Genomic DNA, 15,643 nt, shown 5'->3' on the forward strand with positions numbered 1-15,643 from the left:
ACGCGGGCGGAGGGCGGTCTGAGCGCCAGTAAGCTGGGGGCCCTGCGGGGGGAGGGGCTGGGGCGGGAGGATGGGGGGTGTGAAAGACGCAGGACGCGCAGAAAAGCCTCGGGAGCGGCCGGCTCCCCGACATCCTTTTTATGTATTCGGACAGAACTATATCTTATCTGGCCGGGATCAGTGGAGGGGGGCACGCTAAGTAGTTTAAAACGACCCTCGCACAATGGGCGTGCGATAGGAAACAGAGCAGGTTAGGGCAACGCTTTCAGCCTTCATTGTCCCGCACTCGGCCCCCGGCCCTGCCTCTCCGCTCCTTCGCCACGGGAGCCTTTTATGTGATAATGAAACACATTTCAGGCTGGGCTCACGACGTGTGTGTCCTTGCCAGGGGGAGAGACGGCCCTGATTGCTGGCTGCGACCTCCGGATCCCTCCCACCACCCCCCTCCCCAATTTCTCTTCCTTGTTTTCTTCGGGACAATGTGGCATGTTAAAAAGGGATTTGGAGGCAGGAGGCGGAGGCGAGGACCAACCCCCCTCAGGCGCGTGGGAAGGCCAGGGTTTGAGGGGCAGAGAGACCCCGCAAGGTGAGGAGGGCTCTCGCAGAGGTGGTATCCAGGCTTGGGGCGAAGCTGGGACACTCCAAGTTTAGATGGTCGAGAAGCCCAAAGATCTAGTCCGGGACATGGGAGCCTGAGCTTAGAAACCTGAGTCCGAAAGTTTTGGCCTCCGACTCTGCGGAGATTCTCACCCACCGCAAGCTAGCTGCTCCCTGGATGGCTCCTGCCCTCGCTTGGCCAGCTTGCCTGCCAGCAGATGCCCAGGGCAAAGCCAAAGCGGAGCCCACTTTGCGAAGCCGGGCCCCGCTTGGCCTCCAAGGTTTCCACTTCGGTTGGCCGAGGATTTAGGGCCACTAGGCTGTCTGTGGAGAGAGGCAGTGTGATTTGTAAGAAATTATTCTGGGTCTTTCTTTATACTTTCCGGTTCTCCTTGAAGAATCACAACATACCCACTCACCTCCTTGGTGCTGTAATCCTAGATTGCCAACCCGGGCTAAGAGGCCGCTTGGCCAAGGCCTCGCTCCGAGTTTGGGTGGAGTGGGGAGGGAGAAGACCTGCAGACCCTGGGATCCCACCCCTGACAAGGGGCACCTGGCCAGCCGTGCAGGACACCCCCTTACCTCTGCCTTATCCCCCAATTATACATATTTTTAAAGATTTTCATCAGGACCCTGAGTTCCCTTTAAAATCACTTCCAGGAGAAAGTCTTTTGTTTCTCCAGACCAGATGCTCAAAAGCATGGTTCCAGAAGCCTCACTACTCCTGGGCTGCAGCAAGTTCTACCAAGGTTGTGCAGAACACCTAAGTGAAGGTGGAGGGTGGGATGGAGGGTGGAGTGTGGACAGCGGCCTGAGGCTGTCAGTCCAGGCGGAGTTCCAATTCCATGGAAGGGTGAATGGGTGCAGAGAGGCAGTGATGAAAAGGAAAAGAGCTGCACCAGGAATTTGCAAGTCCAATCGGGGCTCCCTGCCTTGAAGGGAGGCCTAGGATTGGACATACAGGAAAAAACATGGAAAATCCAGGCTTCTTTCCAGAGAAGACAGCCCCAGGGTCCCAGAGATGTCAACAACATTGCACCTTCACATGGCCCAGCTGGAAAATACAGATAGGATGTGTGGTTTTCTCCAGGCTTCGGAGATAAACCTGCATCATCCCCACAATCCCTAGAATGGTTCACCTGGGATCTGTGAGTTTCACTGTGTGTAAAGTTAAACCCAAAATTCAAAGAAGTAACCTTGAACAATGTTGAGTTCCATTAACATGTCCTTGCTGAAGTGTTTCGTGTACTGAAGTCTGAAATTTACTTTGAAATGCATCTAGGAACATAAGATAAGTGGACCGATGGAGGTGTGGATAGATGGACAGATATGCTGTATAACAAGTATAGTGAAATGGGAACTGTAGGATCTGGGCAATGGGTATGTGTCTGTTTACTGTAAAATTCATTCAACTTTACTTTGTCTGAAAATGCTAATAATAAACAGTCAATAAAACAGCAACTACCTCCCCCAGAATAAAATAAAACCTGCAACCAGCCAGGATCTCCCTCCCTCAATTTTAAACTAATTCCCAGGTCTGTTTATTTTTTAAATCAGGCAAAGGAAAAAAAAAATCTTGAAGATTCAAAGCAAAAAACTGGCAATAACACTTTAATATAGATTTGTGGAACTCTGGTCCTTGTAGTCAGAACACACATTTATAAGCCATAAATAAAGCACACGGAAACCATAAATTAATCAGACTCGAGACCTGAATTTCACCGTATCAAGAATGGGAATGCTTTTTTTTTTCTTTTTCTTGATCATTTACAACAGACCCTTACATCATTTTTTCTCTTCTTTAAACAATAGTACAACTCTGTTTTCTGTTAAAACTACAGTTTTACACTGAGTCACTCACAAAAGTTTGTGTTTTTTTCTTTTTTGTTTTGTTTTTGTTTTTTGTTGTTTTTTTTTTTAAATAAAGTAAGACTTCCCTGCAATGACAGCAACGGAGATAAACCACAACAACAAAAAGTCAGGACTCGCAGGTGCTTAAAGAAGCAGGCGTCTACACAGTAGTGGAAACTGAGGCTTTCCTTTTTCTCTTTTTTTGACTGTTTATCTTTTTTTCCCTTTCCCTCCTTATATATCATGATAGACATCAGTGTGGCCCATGTGAGGGAGAGAAGGGCTGCAGAGGGTGGGGGAGACCTCTGTTCCGGGGGAGCAGGGGTGTGATGGGTCCTTCTCCCTCGCAACTTTCCAGCACCCCTTTCTCAGGGTCTCTACCCCATTTCCTGTCTCTCCCGTCTGGGTCCAGGCTAGCCAGGTCACGCCGTCTTCTTAAGAGGAGTTCATAATGGGCCTGGAGTACACTCCCTGGTAGTAGGAGGTGTCTGGGGCCAGGGTCGAGGCGTCCAGGCCCGCTTTGTTCGTGACCGGGCCCATGGCCAGGCTTCCCGGCATGGGGGACCCGTAGCCGGGGTAGTGCATCACCTGTTCGTAGGCCTTGAGGTCCATTTTGTGGGGCTGGTGGTGGTGATGGCTGTGGTGGTGCTGCTGCTCCGAGGACATGAGGTTGTTGATGGAGAAGGGGTGGTTGAAGGCGTAGTGGTGCTCCGGCTTCAGGTGGGTCTCTGGCGGCAGGCCCGGGTGATGCGGCGGGCCCAGCAGGTGGGCCGCGGCCTGCTGCTGCCCTGGCGAGGGCGCCGGCTCCGCGGGGCTCAACGCCGCGGCCGGCGTCCCCTTCAGCTCCCCGAGGCCCCCTCGCTTGTGCTCCTGGCACGGGGAGGCGCTCGAGTGGGGCGATTCGGTGCCCGCCGGAGTCTCGGAGACCGGCCCGGCGGCCTCCCCGAGCTGACCCTGCGAGGCCTGGGCCCCGGCGGCCGCCTTCTTACCGCCGCCTGCGGCGCCCGCGGCCTCCTTCAGGGCCAGCTGCTTCTCGCACTTGAAGCGCTTCTGGCGGCGCAGGTAGCAGCCATTCTCGAACATGTTGCCCGAGTCGGGGTGCAGAGTCCAGAAGGAGCCCTTGCCGGGCTTGTCGGGCGAGCGGGGCACCTTGAGGAAGCAGTCGTTGAAGGACAGCGAGTGGCGGATGGAGTTCTGCCAGCGCTGCTGGTTCTGCCGGTAGAAGGGGAAGAGGTCCATGATCCACTGGTAGATCTCGCTCAGCGTCAGCATCTTGTTGGGGCTCTGCTGAATGGCCATGGTGATGAGCGAAATGTACGAGTAGGGCGGCTTGGCGTGCGTGTAGCTGCGCCGGTACGTCTTGGGGTCGCGCGCGCGGCTCAGACCCGCCTGCCCGTACATGGGGCTCATGGAGTTCATGTTCGCGTAGGGTGCCAGGCCGCCCATGGCCCCGGCCGCCTGCCCCCCGAGCGGGCTCAGGCTCGGGCTCAGGTGCGGCCCCATGCCAGCCACGCCGGCCGACCCGGCCGAGCCGCCCATGCCGGCCATGGCGCCCGCCCCGGGGGACATGCCGGCCAGGGACGGGCTCATGCCCGCGCCCACGTACGACGACATGTTCATGGAGCCGGCGCTCATGTTGCCCGAGCCGCTGCCCATGGCGGCCGCCGACATGCTCATGTACGTGTTCATGCCGTTCATCCCCAGGCCGGCGTTCATGTTGCTCACCGAGGAGTAGCCCTGAGGACAGAGCCCGGAGGGAGGCGCACAGCGTTAGCACCGCGGCTGAAGCGCGCCCGGCCTGACCCCCCGCCCACCGGGCCAGCCCAGGCCCCCGCCTCCAGGGAGGCCTCCGGGGAGTCCTGTCCTCGCCCGGCCCCGGCCCCGCGTCCGTTTCACCCGGAGCGCGCCGCGATCGCCCTCGGGGAGGTGGCGCGGGGGGGCCGCCGCTCTGCGCCCGTGGCCGCCTCCTCGCCCTCCTGCGCCTCGCTCAGACTCTAAAACAGAGGTCCCCGGGAGCGCCCCAAGCCAGGCATCCCAAATGCATCTCCCCCCCGCAGAGTCTCCCCGACTCTCACGCCAGCATACCGAGCAGGCGCCGCGGCCCCGGACGCCACCTCCGACCCTGGCCAGCGACCTGTGGGACAAGGCGCAGGGCGCCCGGCGGCCTCCCGCGGAGACGATCCCAGGGTCTTCGCCATTCAGCCTTCCTCCCGGGACCCCATTCTGGGCCCCAGGGGAACCGAAACGCTGTACCTGCGCGCAGTCTGGGGCCAGCCGGAGGCATTGAGTGGAGGGACAGGGAGGGGACCGCGGACAGAACTACACGCGGCTGGGCTCTGCAGCCACAAACTTTCTTTCTCTTTGTCGCCTAGTCCTGGACCGTTTTTCTCTACCTCAGCCCCCAACTCCTACCCACCTTCTCCACTCCAGCTCCCCACCCCCTCGCCGGCCGACCTCCCACCCCTCCCCAGCCGCGCGCTGCCAAACACAACTCTGTTAGGATAGTGCGTGGCTCGGCCACGAAGAGGATTTGGAGGCGCCGCAAGTCAATATTTGATCACAAAGTTAATATTATCTCAAGGCTAACAGTGTGTCGTATAAAAAAGAGACCCATCTGAGTCGAAGGAGGGTGGAAAAGGCGGCTGCCCGGAGCGGCTGGGGTGGGGGCCGGGGGCCGGCCGGGGAAGCGGTCCAGAGGTTGGGGCCGAGAGCGGACGCCGCCACCCCGCTTCCCCCGGCAAAGGCGAGTGCCTACCTCGGGCTCGGCATAGTAGCTGCTCCAGTCGGACGGCTCGTGCCCTTCCATCTTCACCGCTCCCAGCATACTGGAAGCCGAGTGCATGGCAGTTTAAAATTTAACAGCCCCAGCAAACGACCGGCAATCACCCCCCCCACCCCCACCCTCCTTTCTAAAAAAAGTCAGCCAAGGCACCGTCCCCTCCCTCCCTCTCGCGCTCCCTCTCTCTCGGCTCCACTCCCTCTCTCCCTCGGCTGGCCGGAGGCAGTGGCTGGAAGTGGGCGGGAGGGGTGAGTCGCGGGAGGAGGGGGCCGAGGGTGGGAGGAGGCCCGGAGCCGATCGCCGCTGCCGGAGCGCCCGCCGCCCGCCGCCGCCGCCGCGCTCGCGGGCTGCCGGGTGGAGGCCGAGGCTGGCAGTGCCGAGCTGCCGGGAGGCGGCGGGAAGCGCGCGGCGCGGGGGCGGGTGGGGGGGGGTGGAGAAGAAGAGGAGGAGGAGGAGGAAGAGGAGGAGGTGGAGGTGGTGGAGGAGGGGGGGAAGGGAGGAGGAGGAGGAGGAGGTGTGGACCGCGCAGCGGACAAGTGCCGCAGTGACGTGGGCTGCTGGTGATATAGCGCGGCGCGCGGCCGCGGGCCTCCAATCCCCAGACCCGGGGCAGCCCATTTGAATAATCAGCTCACACCTGGGTGAGAGGGAGCCCCGGCCGGCGCCCAGCACCTGCCCTCGGCGCCCGCGCAGCTGCCCTGCGCCGTGCACGCGGAGGCCGGACTGGCGAGCGGGGCGGGTGGGCGCGTGGGCCCCCGGGTCCAGCCCCCTTTCGTCTGCGGGGAGTCCCCACGGGAGGAGGGACCCGGGAGGAGGCCACCCAGTGGAGCGGCCCAGGGCTCTGGCCCCGTCCCCGTCCCATAGAGCCGGGCCCCTGGCGCGCCTGTCCGAGGGCGCGTCCGGCTTCCGCGCCCGCTCTCGCCTCTGCAGAGCCTTATCAAAGCCGCATTTATTTATCCCGGATTTCTTAGTTCTCAGGGCTCATTCCCTGTCAAAACAACCAACCGGTGACAGAGCCAATCTGCAAAGCGCTGTCGTATTTAGAAAAACTGTGTACACACCTTTAACTCGCCTGTTGCGGCTGCTGGGAGGCCCCTCCCGTTACAGTTAAGACCCGGAGCGGCTTCGGGAGGCGTGCGGGGCGCTGGGTCCCGCCTCCCCGGCGGGAGCCAGGCCTCCAGCGCCGGACGGGGCGGCTGGAGGGGAGGAGCCCCGTCCCACGGTCCGGGTGCCGGGCGCAGGGCGCGCGTGGCCCCGCCAGCTGCTGCGACGGTTGGGAGACTATTTGTCTCTGACAGTCAGGACGGCGTGTTTCAAGGTTACTTTTCAGTCACAACTGAGGTGCCCACAACATTTCGTAACTAAAACAAACAGGGCAGGAGGTGGGGGACGAGGCGGGAGGAGAGAGGGGAATTAAGGGATCAATAATGGGGCATATGGAGTCCGCCTGGCTGTGGGCGGGGATGTCTCTGTCCTCTCTGCTTTCCTGTTTTATAAGAATTAGAAACCCTAGCAACCATATTCGTCCTTTTTATTTTCGATCCAGCTTCTGAGTTCAAATGACCACCTGTCCTAGGCCAGGTACCAAGACCTCAGTGCGCCAGATTGGGGAGGGGGCGGAGAGGCAGAATACTACAGGTGTTTGGAGGTGGCCGCCCTTTCTTGGTTCTAAACCCCGGCTGGGCCGTGAGGATGCGGCCCTGCGCCCTCAACCCCAAAAAGAGAAAAATAGGAAATAGTGGGTATCTGGTCCACCTGTCCAGAGTTATGGGTAATGGTGGCAGAAGACAGAAGCGAGGTGGCAGACACGGAGCAGAGCAAGGGAAACGGAAGGCTGGGTGAGGGTCAGGCCAGAGGGCAGGGGGAGGAGCAGTAGGTGCAGGGGTACTCCCACCCCTTCCCCCTACGCCAGGGCTCTCGGGCCTGCAACGCTTTGAACTAAAGATGCAGGCGCGGCTGGTTTGACCAATTCTCAGTGAGAGCGTTAATGAACCCGCTGAGCGAGGGCCAGGGCAGGGTCCCCCACAGCCAAGGTCTGCTTCTCCCTGAAAGCCGTGCGCAGCGCAGACTGCTCCCGGGAGGGGCAGGCCGGCGCGGTGCAGCCGGGAAGTGCGCTGGGCGTATGCACACGTAGTGTCGGTGTGCACAGGGGAGCCGAGGGACCAGATGCCCGGGCATCTCTCGCCGGGTCCCCGAGCGTGGGTGGAAACTACTTGATCGTTCTCCCGAGGGCTGGGGAGAGAGGGTCCGCCCTGGCCTATTTTCCAAAGCTTTCTGCGCAGGCCGAGGGCAGAAACACACACACACACACACACACGCGCGCGCGCACGCACAGACATACACACAGACACACCCTTCCTTGCCCCCGCGGGGCGCTTCTCACATTCAGTAGGTCAGACAGACAAACCCGAGAAACAACGACAGACAGCTTTCCGGTGTGCGTGGGATTTAAATCTCGAGTGTCCAGGTTAAGCTAGTCTGTGCGTCTACGTGAGTGTCCACTCCCCTCTTTTTGCTCCTGGTGGAAAATGTGGTTCTAGAAATCTCGCCACGAGCAGGAGAAAGAGCGGCCCGGGGTAGGAGGGCGTGCCCCTCGGTGGCCCGGCCCCTGGTCAGCGGCTTCCGCAGTGACAGGGTGCCCCCTGTTGGCCGCGGCCCCGGCACAGACCGAGCCCTCACGGACCCCCGAGCCCCTAACCCCGCTATCTGGACTCCCGCGCCGTCCGCCGGCCTCTCCGAGTCTCTCCGAAAACGCCTCCCGGGGGCTGGCGCTTCTTCGGGGTCGCCGACGTTCGGCGCAAACCCAGGTTGGCCTCTTTCGGGGAGCGCGGCCGGCGGATGCTGCGGGGAGCGCGAGCCCACGCCCCCGGCCCGCCGCCCTTCCCTGCGCTGAGGCCCGCCGAGGCGCTCCCGCCCCTGCACACGGCGCTCCTTCCCTTCCCGGCAGCTCTGGTTTCTAAAGGTTGATTCAGAGCGTCTGGCACGAGAGCCTCAGGCTGGAATGCTGTAAATTGCTCCGCGAGCTTCTCTCCAGGAAAAAGTTCGCGGGTAGCTCGGGCTGAAAACAGATGTTTCCCCTGATCCCCCCTTATTTGAAGCCCCACCTAGGGCTGAGACCTACAAAGATTTCCTTTGCCCGTGCCCCCTCTCTTTCCCGGCCTTGTCGTTCGGTGCTGCCGGGTTTGCGTTTAAAGCCGCCTTATGACCGATGACTGTGCTTGGATTTAGCGCGTTGGTTTTATTCAGGTCGCTGGCCCAGCGGACTGACTGGGCTCAAATCTGGGCCTCCTTCGGTCTCCCTGCGATCTCCAGCAAAACTCCTACCCCGGGGGGTCTCCGTCATGTGAAACTAGCCTGTGAGGAAGGGGGCATCAATAAACAGTACTCAACTTCCCTAACCGATGACCCACAAAATACCAAAGGGCGGGTGCGCTTTAGGCTGATCAATACTCCAGTTCCCTCCAGTTCCCGAAGCCCTTTCGAGAATAAATACCCAGGACAAGCCTTGCTTTAGAGCATTACTAGGCAGGTCTTCAGGTGAGGTTAAAACAGAGGAGACAGAGAAAGGTGATTTAGCAAAGTCTTCTGAAAATACACATTTTACCTTCAAATAACCTCTGGGTTGGCAGAAATCAGACACCCACACCTCCATTATTCACAAGGTGGAATTTTCAGGGTGTCTCCCAAGTCTTACTAAAGAAGAGGCACACAGTTGTATCCAAGGTTGCAATCAACATTTCACTTTCCATGGGTTGTTATTTCTGAAATTATGTTTTAAAAAAAATCAAGCTACTTGGCACTGAGCAATCAGATACTTGTTTTGCTGGCTTCCATGGTTCTTTGATGGCCAAAACCCTTGTTGTTTATGGGGAGGGCAATTGAAAAGATAATTAGTGAAGAATATCTTTCAAAGGAGATTTATGTGAAAAAAAATTTAAAAACCCACAAGAAAGTGATGTTGAATGTGATGTTAAAATTGAGAGGAAAGCAAGATATGGCATTGTAGGGTTATACACAGTAAGTTTATACACATGCATATAATGTACCACTCCTGGGCAAGATTCACAGGAAAAGATGGGAAATAAGTCATAATAAATAAAAAATGAGATAAATACGATGTTAGTAACCCTGGTTGTGTTTGGTGGTAGAATGATCTCTTCAGTCTACATTTTTTTCCTGCAGTATATTTGTGTCATTTTATATGATTATTATTTTATGATTACATTATTTTAGGGTGAAATGTAGAATAAGAATATTAGATCTGATGTCACGGAAACTTTAGCAAAATAACTCATACCATGTTCATTCAGTTCTCACACATGCAAGGTGATCAGGGAAGCCATCACTTCAAGGGAGCAAGGGTTTGAGTTCTGAAAACAAACCAGCACTATGTTCTCTGACCCGCGTAAGAAAGACGACTGTGCCTTCCCTTGAGTTAAGGGAGGAAGAGAAGCGATATGCACGTCAACCCCAGGTGGTGGCTAGGATAGCCCTGTGTCGGGAGCAGGTGAGGCTCTGTTCTCAGGTCCTGTTGGAAGAATTTGGCACTCAGCTGTCTTTTTCTGTGCACATAGAATTGGATAGCTGTTTGGAAGGTTGGTTGTGGTAATGGATTGTGCATTTTTGTGGGCTTCCTCGGTGGTCAGGCTGAGCAGTTGTCGACTCCACTCCCATCTGTGTGGGTCTGTGGAGAAGGTCGATGATCTGCCCATTCGGGTCCAGGGTCTGACAAATATTTCTGGCATATACTTGGCATCCTGTCCACCATTCTTGAGTTTTTAGCACGCTTCTGGTAAGTGGGACTCTTAGAACAGGTAATTAAATTAAATGGAAGAGAGAAAAATAAAGAAATGACGACTTTGAGTGGGAATAATAACATGTCAACATGAGTGAGAATAAACTCCTCTTTGAGGGATGCCTAAATTAGACGTATCTGCACTGGTGGCTCTGCGAGCTATTTCATACATGTGGACGTTATTCTTAGAGAGGAGCTGTTATTCGTGCCAAAAGAGCCAGCAGTAAACCTCACTGAGGACAGGAGTCATGGAGAGTCTGTCACAGACCTGAAGAATCGGACCCGGACATTCATTCTTAGGAACCCAGGGAGATAATTAAGAAGCAGCCCCATTAGATCTACAAGTTACTGATTAGTTACTTGGATGAACAAATATACTTTGAATAAGTATGAAAGGATGAAGCATAGACAGATGTGGAGATCAGAGGAGGTTAGCAAGGCCTGGAGTTTGAGTCTTAGGCTTGTGAAGTGGATGTTTTCTTCTTGCTTCCATCTCAAAGTGATACAGGGGCTCTGCGTAAGCAGAAAAGAATTAGACATAACTTGCTCTCATATTTAGCAGTGACAGTGAAGAGTAGTTTATAGATTTTTGGTCCATTTAGCAACTGTTTTAATGAGCACTTACTATATTCCAGATGGCGGAGATACCGCCCTGACCATGGTAGGCAAAGCCATGTGCTTGCAGAGGTTTCTTTGCAGTGTTTCCTTCTACTTGCTCTGCTTCCTGCCTTCTTCTGCTACGTGTTCCAGCAGAACTTATTTTGCCTATGTCTTCAAGTCTCCTTTCAATGATGACCCAGGAATTTCCAAGGGCCAAAAACCCCATTCCAAAGGGCAGTCTACATCTCACCATTTGGAATTAACCAAGCTGCTGGCAGGGATGGACGCAAGCCCAAGGCGAAGTGTGCTGCCTGTGTTGACCCAGAATTGATGGGAGAGCCAAGGGTTGGGTCCTCTGAAGCAGTGGGCAGGATGCCAGCAGAATGGCAGGCGACTCCAGTCCCACTACCATTTGTAAACTCTCTAGAGTACCAGTTTTCCATCCTACAGGTACTAGGGGGGCTTCCGGCTCTGGGAAGGAGACAGAAGTCGGCAGCGAGGTGCTTCTGCTGGCTTGAGAGTGTGCCCCGTGTGTGTGAGAACCGCGGCAAGTGTGTGCAAGACACGTGTCTGTATTCACTCCTTGCCTGCTTTGCTTCCAAAAGTCTTTCCAGAGGAAGGATTGTGGAGCTTCCTGAAAAGTGGGAGCTTCGTTTGACAGGGACCTGGGGTAATTAACGGGGGCCCGGGACCCGCCCAGCAAATTTTTATGTGCATAAAACCCGCCCCTGGGGATCTTGTTAAAATGCAGATTCTGGGCGGGAGAGGGGCTTGAGAGTTGGCATTCTAACAGGCTTCCAGGTGATGGTGAGGCTGCTGGTCCGCTGACCACAGGTGAAATAGCCCCGCTTCCCTGACTCATCTTGCAGTCTGTCCTGAGCTCAGCGGTGAGACAGGCCTTGAGGAAATGTAAAGCAAGTCCACTTTCACCTCCTGTGGGTTCTCCCCTCCCACTCGCTCCCGGCCACACCGACCCTCCCCACAGCCAGAATGCATCTTCCCAGGGTTCAGAACGTGTCCGCAGCTTGGGGCGTGGAGAACGTGCTCTCAGCAGTGCCCCCCTCCCAGGCCCCACCTGGCATTGTCAGCTTCCCGCACCTCCCACAGCGCCTCTCCTGGGACCTCCCTGGTTGACCCGGCAGGACAGGGAACCTACAGCAATGATCAGTTGGTGACTTGGAAGCTGTCATTTTCCAAGCAAGGGAAAAACGGCCTAAGCAAAGTTTCAGCTGCAATCACACTGCATCACAAACGCCCTCCAAGGCCCCTTAACTCTCCTCCTTAAGGGAGAGAGAGCCCGGAGGACCCGGGCTGATCCTGCCTCCCGATGAATCTGGTGCGCTGGACTTGCTGACCTTTCCTAAACATCCCCTACCTCTTCACTGATCCCAATGTGCATTTTTAAGAAACAAAATAGATCCAAAAGAAGAGAAAGTGACAAGGAGATTCCTGTTTATTGAGTTTCAAATGGGGTTTGCACATGTCCTCCTCCTGGAAAAGACCTGGGCCTCCTGGGAAGGTGACTGGGACTTGGAATTTTCTTCCCCAAGACGCTGACCCGATGCTGAACTGGCACTGCCTGCTGATGCCCAGGAAAAAGAACAAGACCAGGAGAAATGCAAGCTGAACCCGCAGACACACCAAAATTACCCCCACTCCCACGCTAGGAAACACACTGTTTCTCTTGCTTTGCCACCCAAATATTTTCCAACATGTATAATAGGAAACGTTTGGAAACTAAAATTTGAGTCTCAAAGATGAGAAGAATTTAAAAACTCAAGATGTTGCCTTAATGCTTATTCTATTTGCAATATGCGCCCATAATTAGCGCTCAGATCATCTTTCCCTTGTGGGAATTTAAATGTCATTCGTTCTGAAAAGGGCTCCTTCTTTCCAGGTAGGAACGGCTAAACAGGAGCAAACAGGGCAAATTCTTCTTACTTCTACCATATTTATAAAAGCACATGGAAAAAAAGCAATGTAAACACAGTAAGAATTTTAGACCAAGTCCTTAATCTATGTTTGATTTTAAAGCAATGAGGACTGGGGGGGTGAAAAAGCTGGGGAGGACATTGTATTCAGCTGCTTTGAGATCCCTGGATGGAACTGGATATAAAATACAAACTTATTTTGTAGTTTCTTTCATGCCCAGCGGCTACATCACCCCATAGTTTGCCTCTGTCGGACTAAGGCATGGAAATACGCGATGCTGATTTTGGATGTATTGTTTTACATCATATAACAAATGATCAGTACTGTTTAACATTCTCCAGAGGAGTCTACATAAATAGATGTATACCTTGCAAAATCCTGAGAGTTTAGTTTTTCCCTTCAAGAGGAAACCTGGTAAATTCATTCCTGTAAGTCTTCAGAATAAAGTGCTAAGTAGATGCTAACGATGAGGACCATCTGGTCCTAGTGGGAGTTCTATGTCTCAGACCTGAGCCCTGCTCCCCAGTCTTTGTAGTTACATAGAAATTGAAAGAAGGCTTTTTTCTCCTTCCCTGTTTCTTTTATTCTTTTCTCCTTTTTATGTTGAATTTAGAAATACAGGTACATAATTTTTTTTATGTTAATTCCTCGGGTTTACTGCCCCCCAAGTGACAAGGACCTTCGTGGTGGGAGGGGTAATATTTGCATCAGACTTCATGGTTCTCCAAAACCTCTCAGGTGGGAGTTCCCTTTGTCCCTGGGGAATGGGAGTGAGATGTTGAGGGCTTGCCTCAGACCACCCAGCCCTTCCATCCCAATCCAGGCCCTCTGACGCAAACCTTGACCTGTTTCCACATTATAATGTTCTCTGATGGAGAAGTCATGAGAAGCATGGGAAAAAGGAAAATGCTCACAGGTAGAGTTTTCAGTTACTGGTACCAAGTGTATGTGTGTGGTTTATCTACAATATGCCCAAGATCGTAACTCTTAAAGAATAAGGTTAAGTAAACAATAACCCAGCTTAATTGTGGAATATTATGGAGCTGTTATAAAGCTGATATAAATCTTTCTGAAATCATATAGAAAGTATATCTACTTTATGATGAAGGGCTAAACAGTCGCTGGATATGGGTAATTTGATCTAATTTTTGTAAAGGTAATCCTGACTCTACATGCAGAAAAGTTTTGAAGGTTGCACACAAGGCTATTAACAATTACACCTCCAGAAATAGGGACTTGGAAGGCTTGGGAGAAGACTTGCACTTTCCACGTTATATTTTCCTCATTTTTTACAGTTATTTCTCCTGTTTTTGTCATTAAATAATATTAAATTACCAAACATTGAAAAGTGTGGTCTTTGCCACTGGGTAGCTGACAGGCTGCACACAAATATTTCTGCTCCTCATGAATTGAACATGCACTTTTCTGCATCTTGGTTTGGAGAAGATGAGCCAGTCCGCTGGAGAAGCAAAGATTGTATTTGCAAGAAGAGAATCAAACTGAGAACACCCACAGCTCAAGAGAGTTAGGCAGGAAAAAGAAACCACTAAGATTTAATAAATCTGTCCTAATTTAAAAAATAAAAAAGTGGATGTCCCAGGGCAGACTTAAAGAACCGGTTAGTACTTAAAGCTATGGATCTTAATTGCTTATGGTCCGCAGGAAGGGAAAGGATTGAAATGGAGCTCTCTGTGGTTTAGCTTAATTAATATTTATGACTGCAGAAGAAAATTAAATAAGGCAAACGGTGTAATTTTAAACAGCCTGTGGTCACAGTTAGCAGGACTCAACAGATTCAGATGCAGGAAGAGAGAGTGCTGTAGGAATGGGGCGTGATTTCAGTTTTCTTCCGCTCCAGGTCCCCCTGCAACCTGACCCATTTTTTTATGCTGCAGAGACCTCCAGTACTGACATCTTGGAATGCTACTACCTGGTTCACTTATCTTTTTTGCATGTTTTGTCATTGTGACGGAATATCTGAAGGAATATTTTCTTTCTTGGAGGGGTGGGGATTATATCCAAGGATGTTAGCTCTGGAACCATCTACAGTGGCCCCTCTGGGCATTTCTGGGGTGTGTATCTGCCACTTATTGATTCTTTCCATGGTTTGATGATTTGAGTTTTTCTATTTTGGGAGCTGAAAGTTGATGAGATAGCACAGTTTCCCCTAATGGGGAATCCGAAAGTTGGTTCAACATCTACGTACTGACAAATGTTTACTGGATGGATGGATGGACACTTGGATGGAAGGAAGAACAAAAGACAGAGGCTATGCAACTCTGATTGAAAAACCCATAGTTTACCCTTGAAGACTGGTTTTGGAGGGATAAAATCAGGTTATGAAAAATGCTGGGTGAGTGCTTTTCAAACTCCAATTGATGGCTCTTCAATGTGTTGTGACAGCAATTAATTTCATTGAAATTATCATTAAATAAAGGAAAGGAATAGAACAGAATCCCTCTGTGCACCTCACATAGAAAAGTCACGTGTAGTTCTGAAAAACCTCTGTTTTTGTTATAAACGTGTGTGTACCTGCAGCAGGATGGAAAACGTATTCCCTACTGTGGGTTCTCTCCAAAAAGCCTGAAAGACTGGATACACTGGGACTGAGGACTCCTTAGCAAAAAAGCTTCAGATTTCCCATCTGAAATGGAGACAACAGCAAACACCATGGACTGGGTGAGGATGAAATGTGTTGAGGCACTTGAAGGTGGCTTAGCTGGGCGCCTGGTGTATTGAGAATGTCTGGTCAGTGTTACTTTCCCTCCCTGCACCCTCGGCATCACACCGGGGGAGATCCCAACACTACCTAGAGAACTGCGTGATGCTACGTTTTACGGTTTGTCCTCTCAACTCTAACCAAATCAACCCTCTTAAAAGACAGCTAAACCTGCTCAAAATGACACCACATATTTGAAAAGATCATTCTCATCTCTCTGCATGAGGTCAGAGCTGTGCTGAGCTCTGGGTCAAGGACCGCTCCAGAATTAGCAAAGCTGTTCTACCCACTTGCTACCCTTCTTAGGAAAGAGCTGGACCTTAGCTTCAATTCCATGGCTTTCCCTCCCTTTGAAGGTTAAACTCAGCAT

The 15,643-nt window shown here is 53.0% G+C and overlaps 1 protein-coding gene across 1 annotated transcript; it reads right to left on the reverse strand.

Annotated features, from left to right (window-relative positions):
* Positions 1-2,883: 2,883 nt before the first annotated feature.
* Positions 2,884-5,341, reverse strand: FOXA2 (forkhead box A2). Its single transcript, XM_022594196.2, has 2 exons — positions 5,204-5,341; positions 2,884-4,185 (listed from the first exon to the last, which is right to left on the reverse strand). Exons 1-2 carry the CDS (start codon positions 5,288-5,290, stop codon positions 2,884-2,886), a joined length of 1,389 nt encoding a protein of 462 aa, XP_022449904.1. The 5' UTR covers positions 5,291-5,341.
* Between the last annotated feature and the right edge of the window lie 10,302 nt (positions 5,342-15,643).

Source organism: Delphinapterus leucas, chromosome 15, assembly GCF_059928025.1.
Source record: "Delphinapterus leucas isolate spDelLeu-1000000601 "Yukka" chromosome 15, BTC_Dleu_Yukka2, whole genome shotgun sequence".
Classification (NCBI taxonomy): Eukaryota; Metazoa; Chordata; class Mammalia; order Artiodactyla; family Monodontidae; genus Delphinapterus; species Delphinapterus leucas.

What these genes read in the sequence shown, in the direction of transcription:
- FOXA2 (XM_022594196.2), bottom strand. Translation starts at nt 5,290, where the DNA reads ATGCACTCGGCTTCCAGTATGCTGGGAGCGGTGAAGATGGAAGGGCAC. An exon ending in GCTACTATGCCGAGCCCGAG is followed by an intron (nt 4,186 to 5,203) that starts GTAGGCACTCGC and finishes CTCTGTCCTCAG; the next exon opens with GGCTACTCCTCGGTGAGCAA.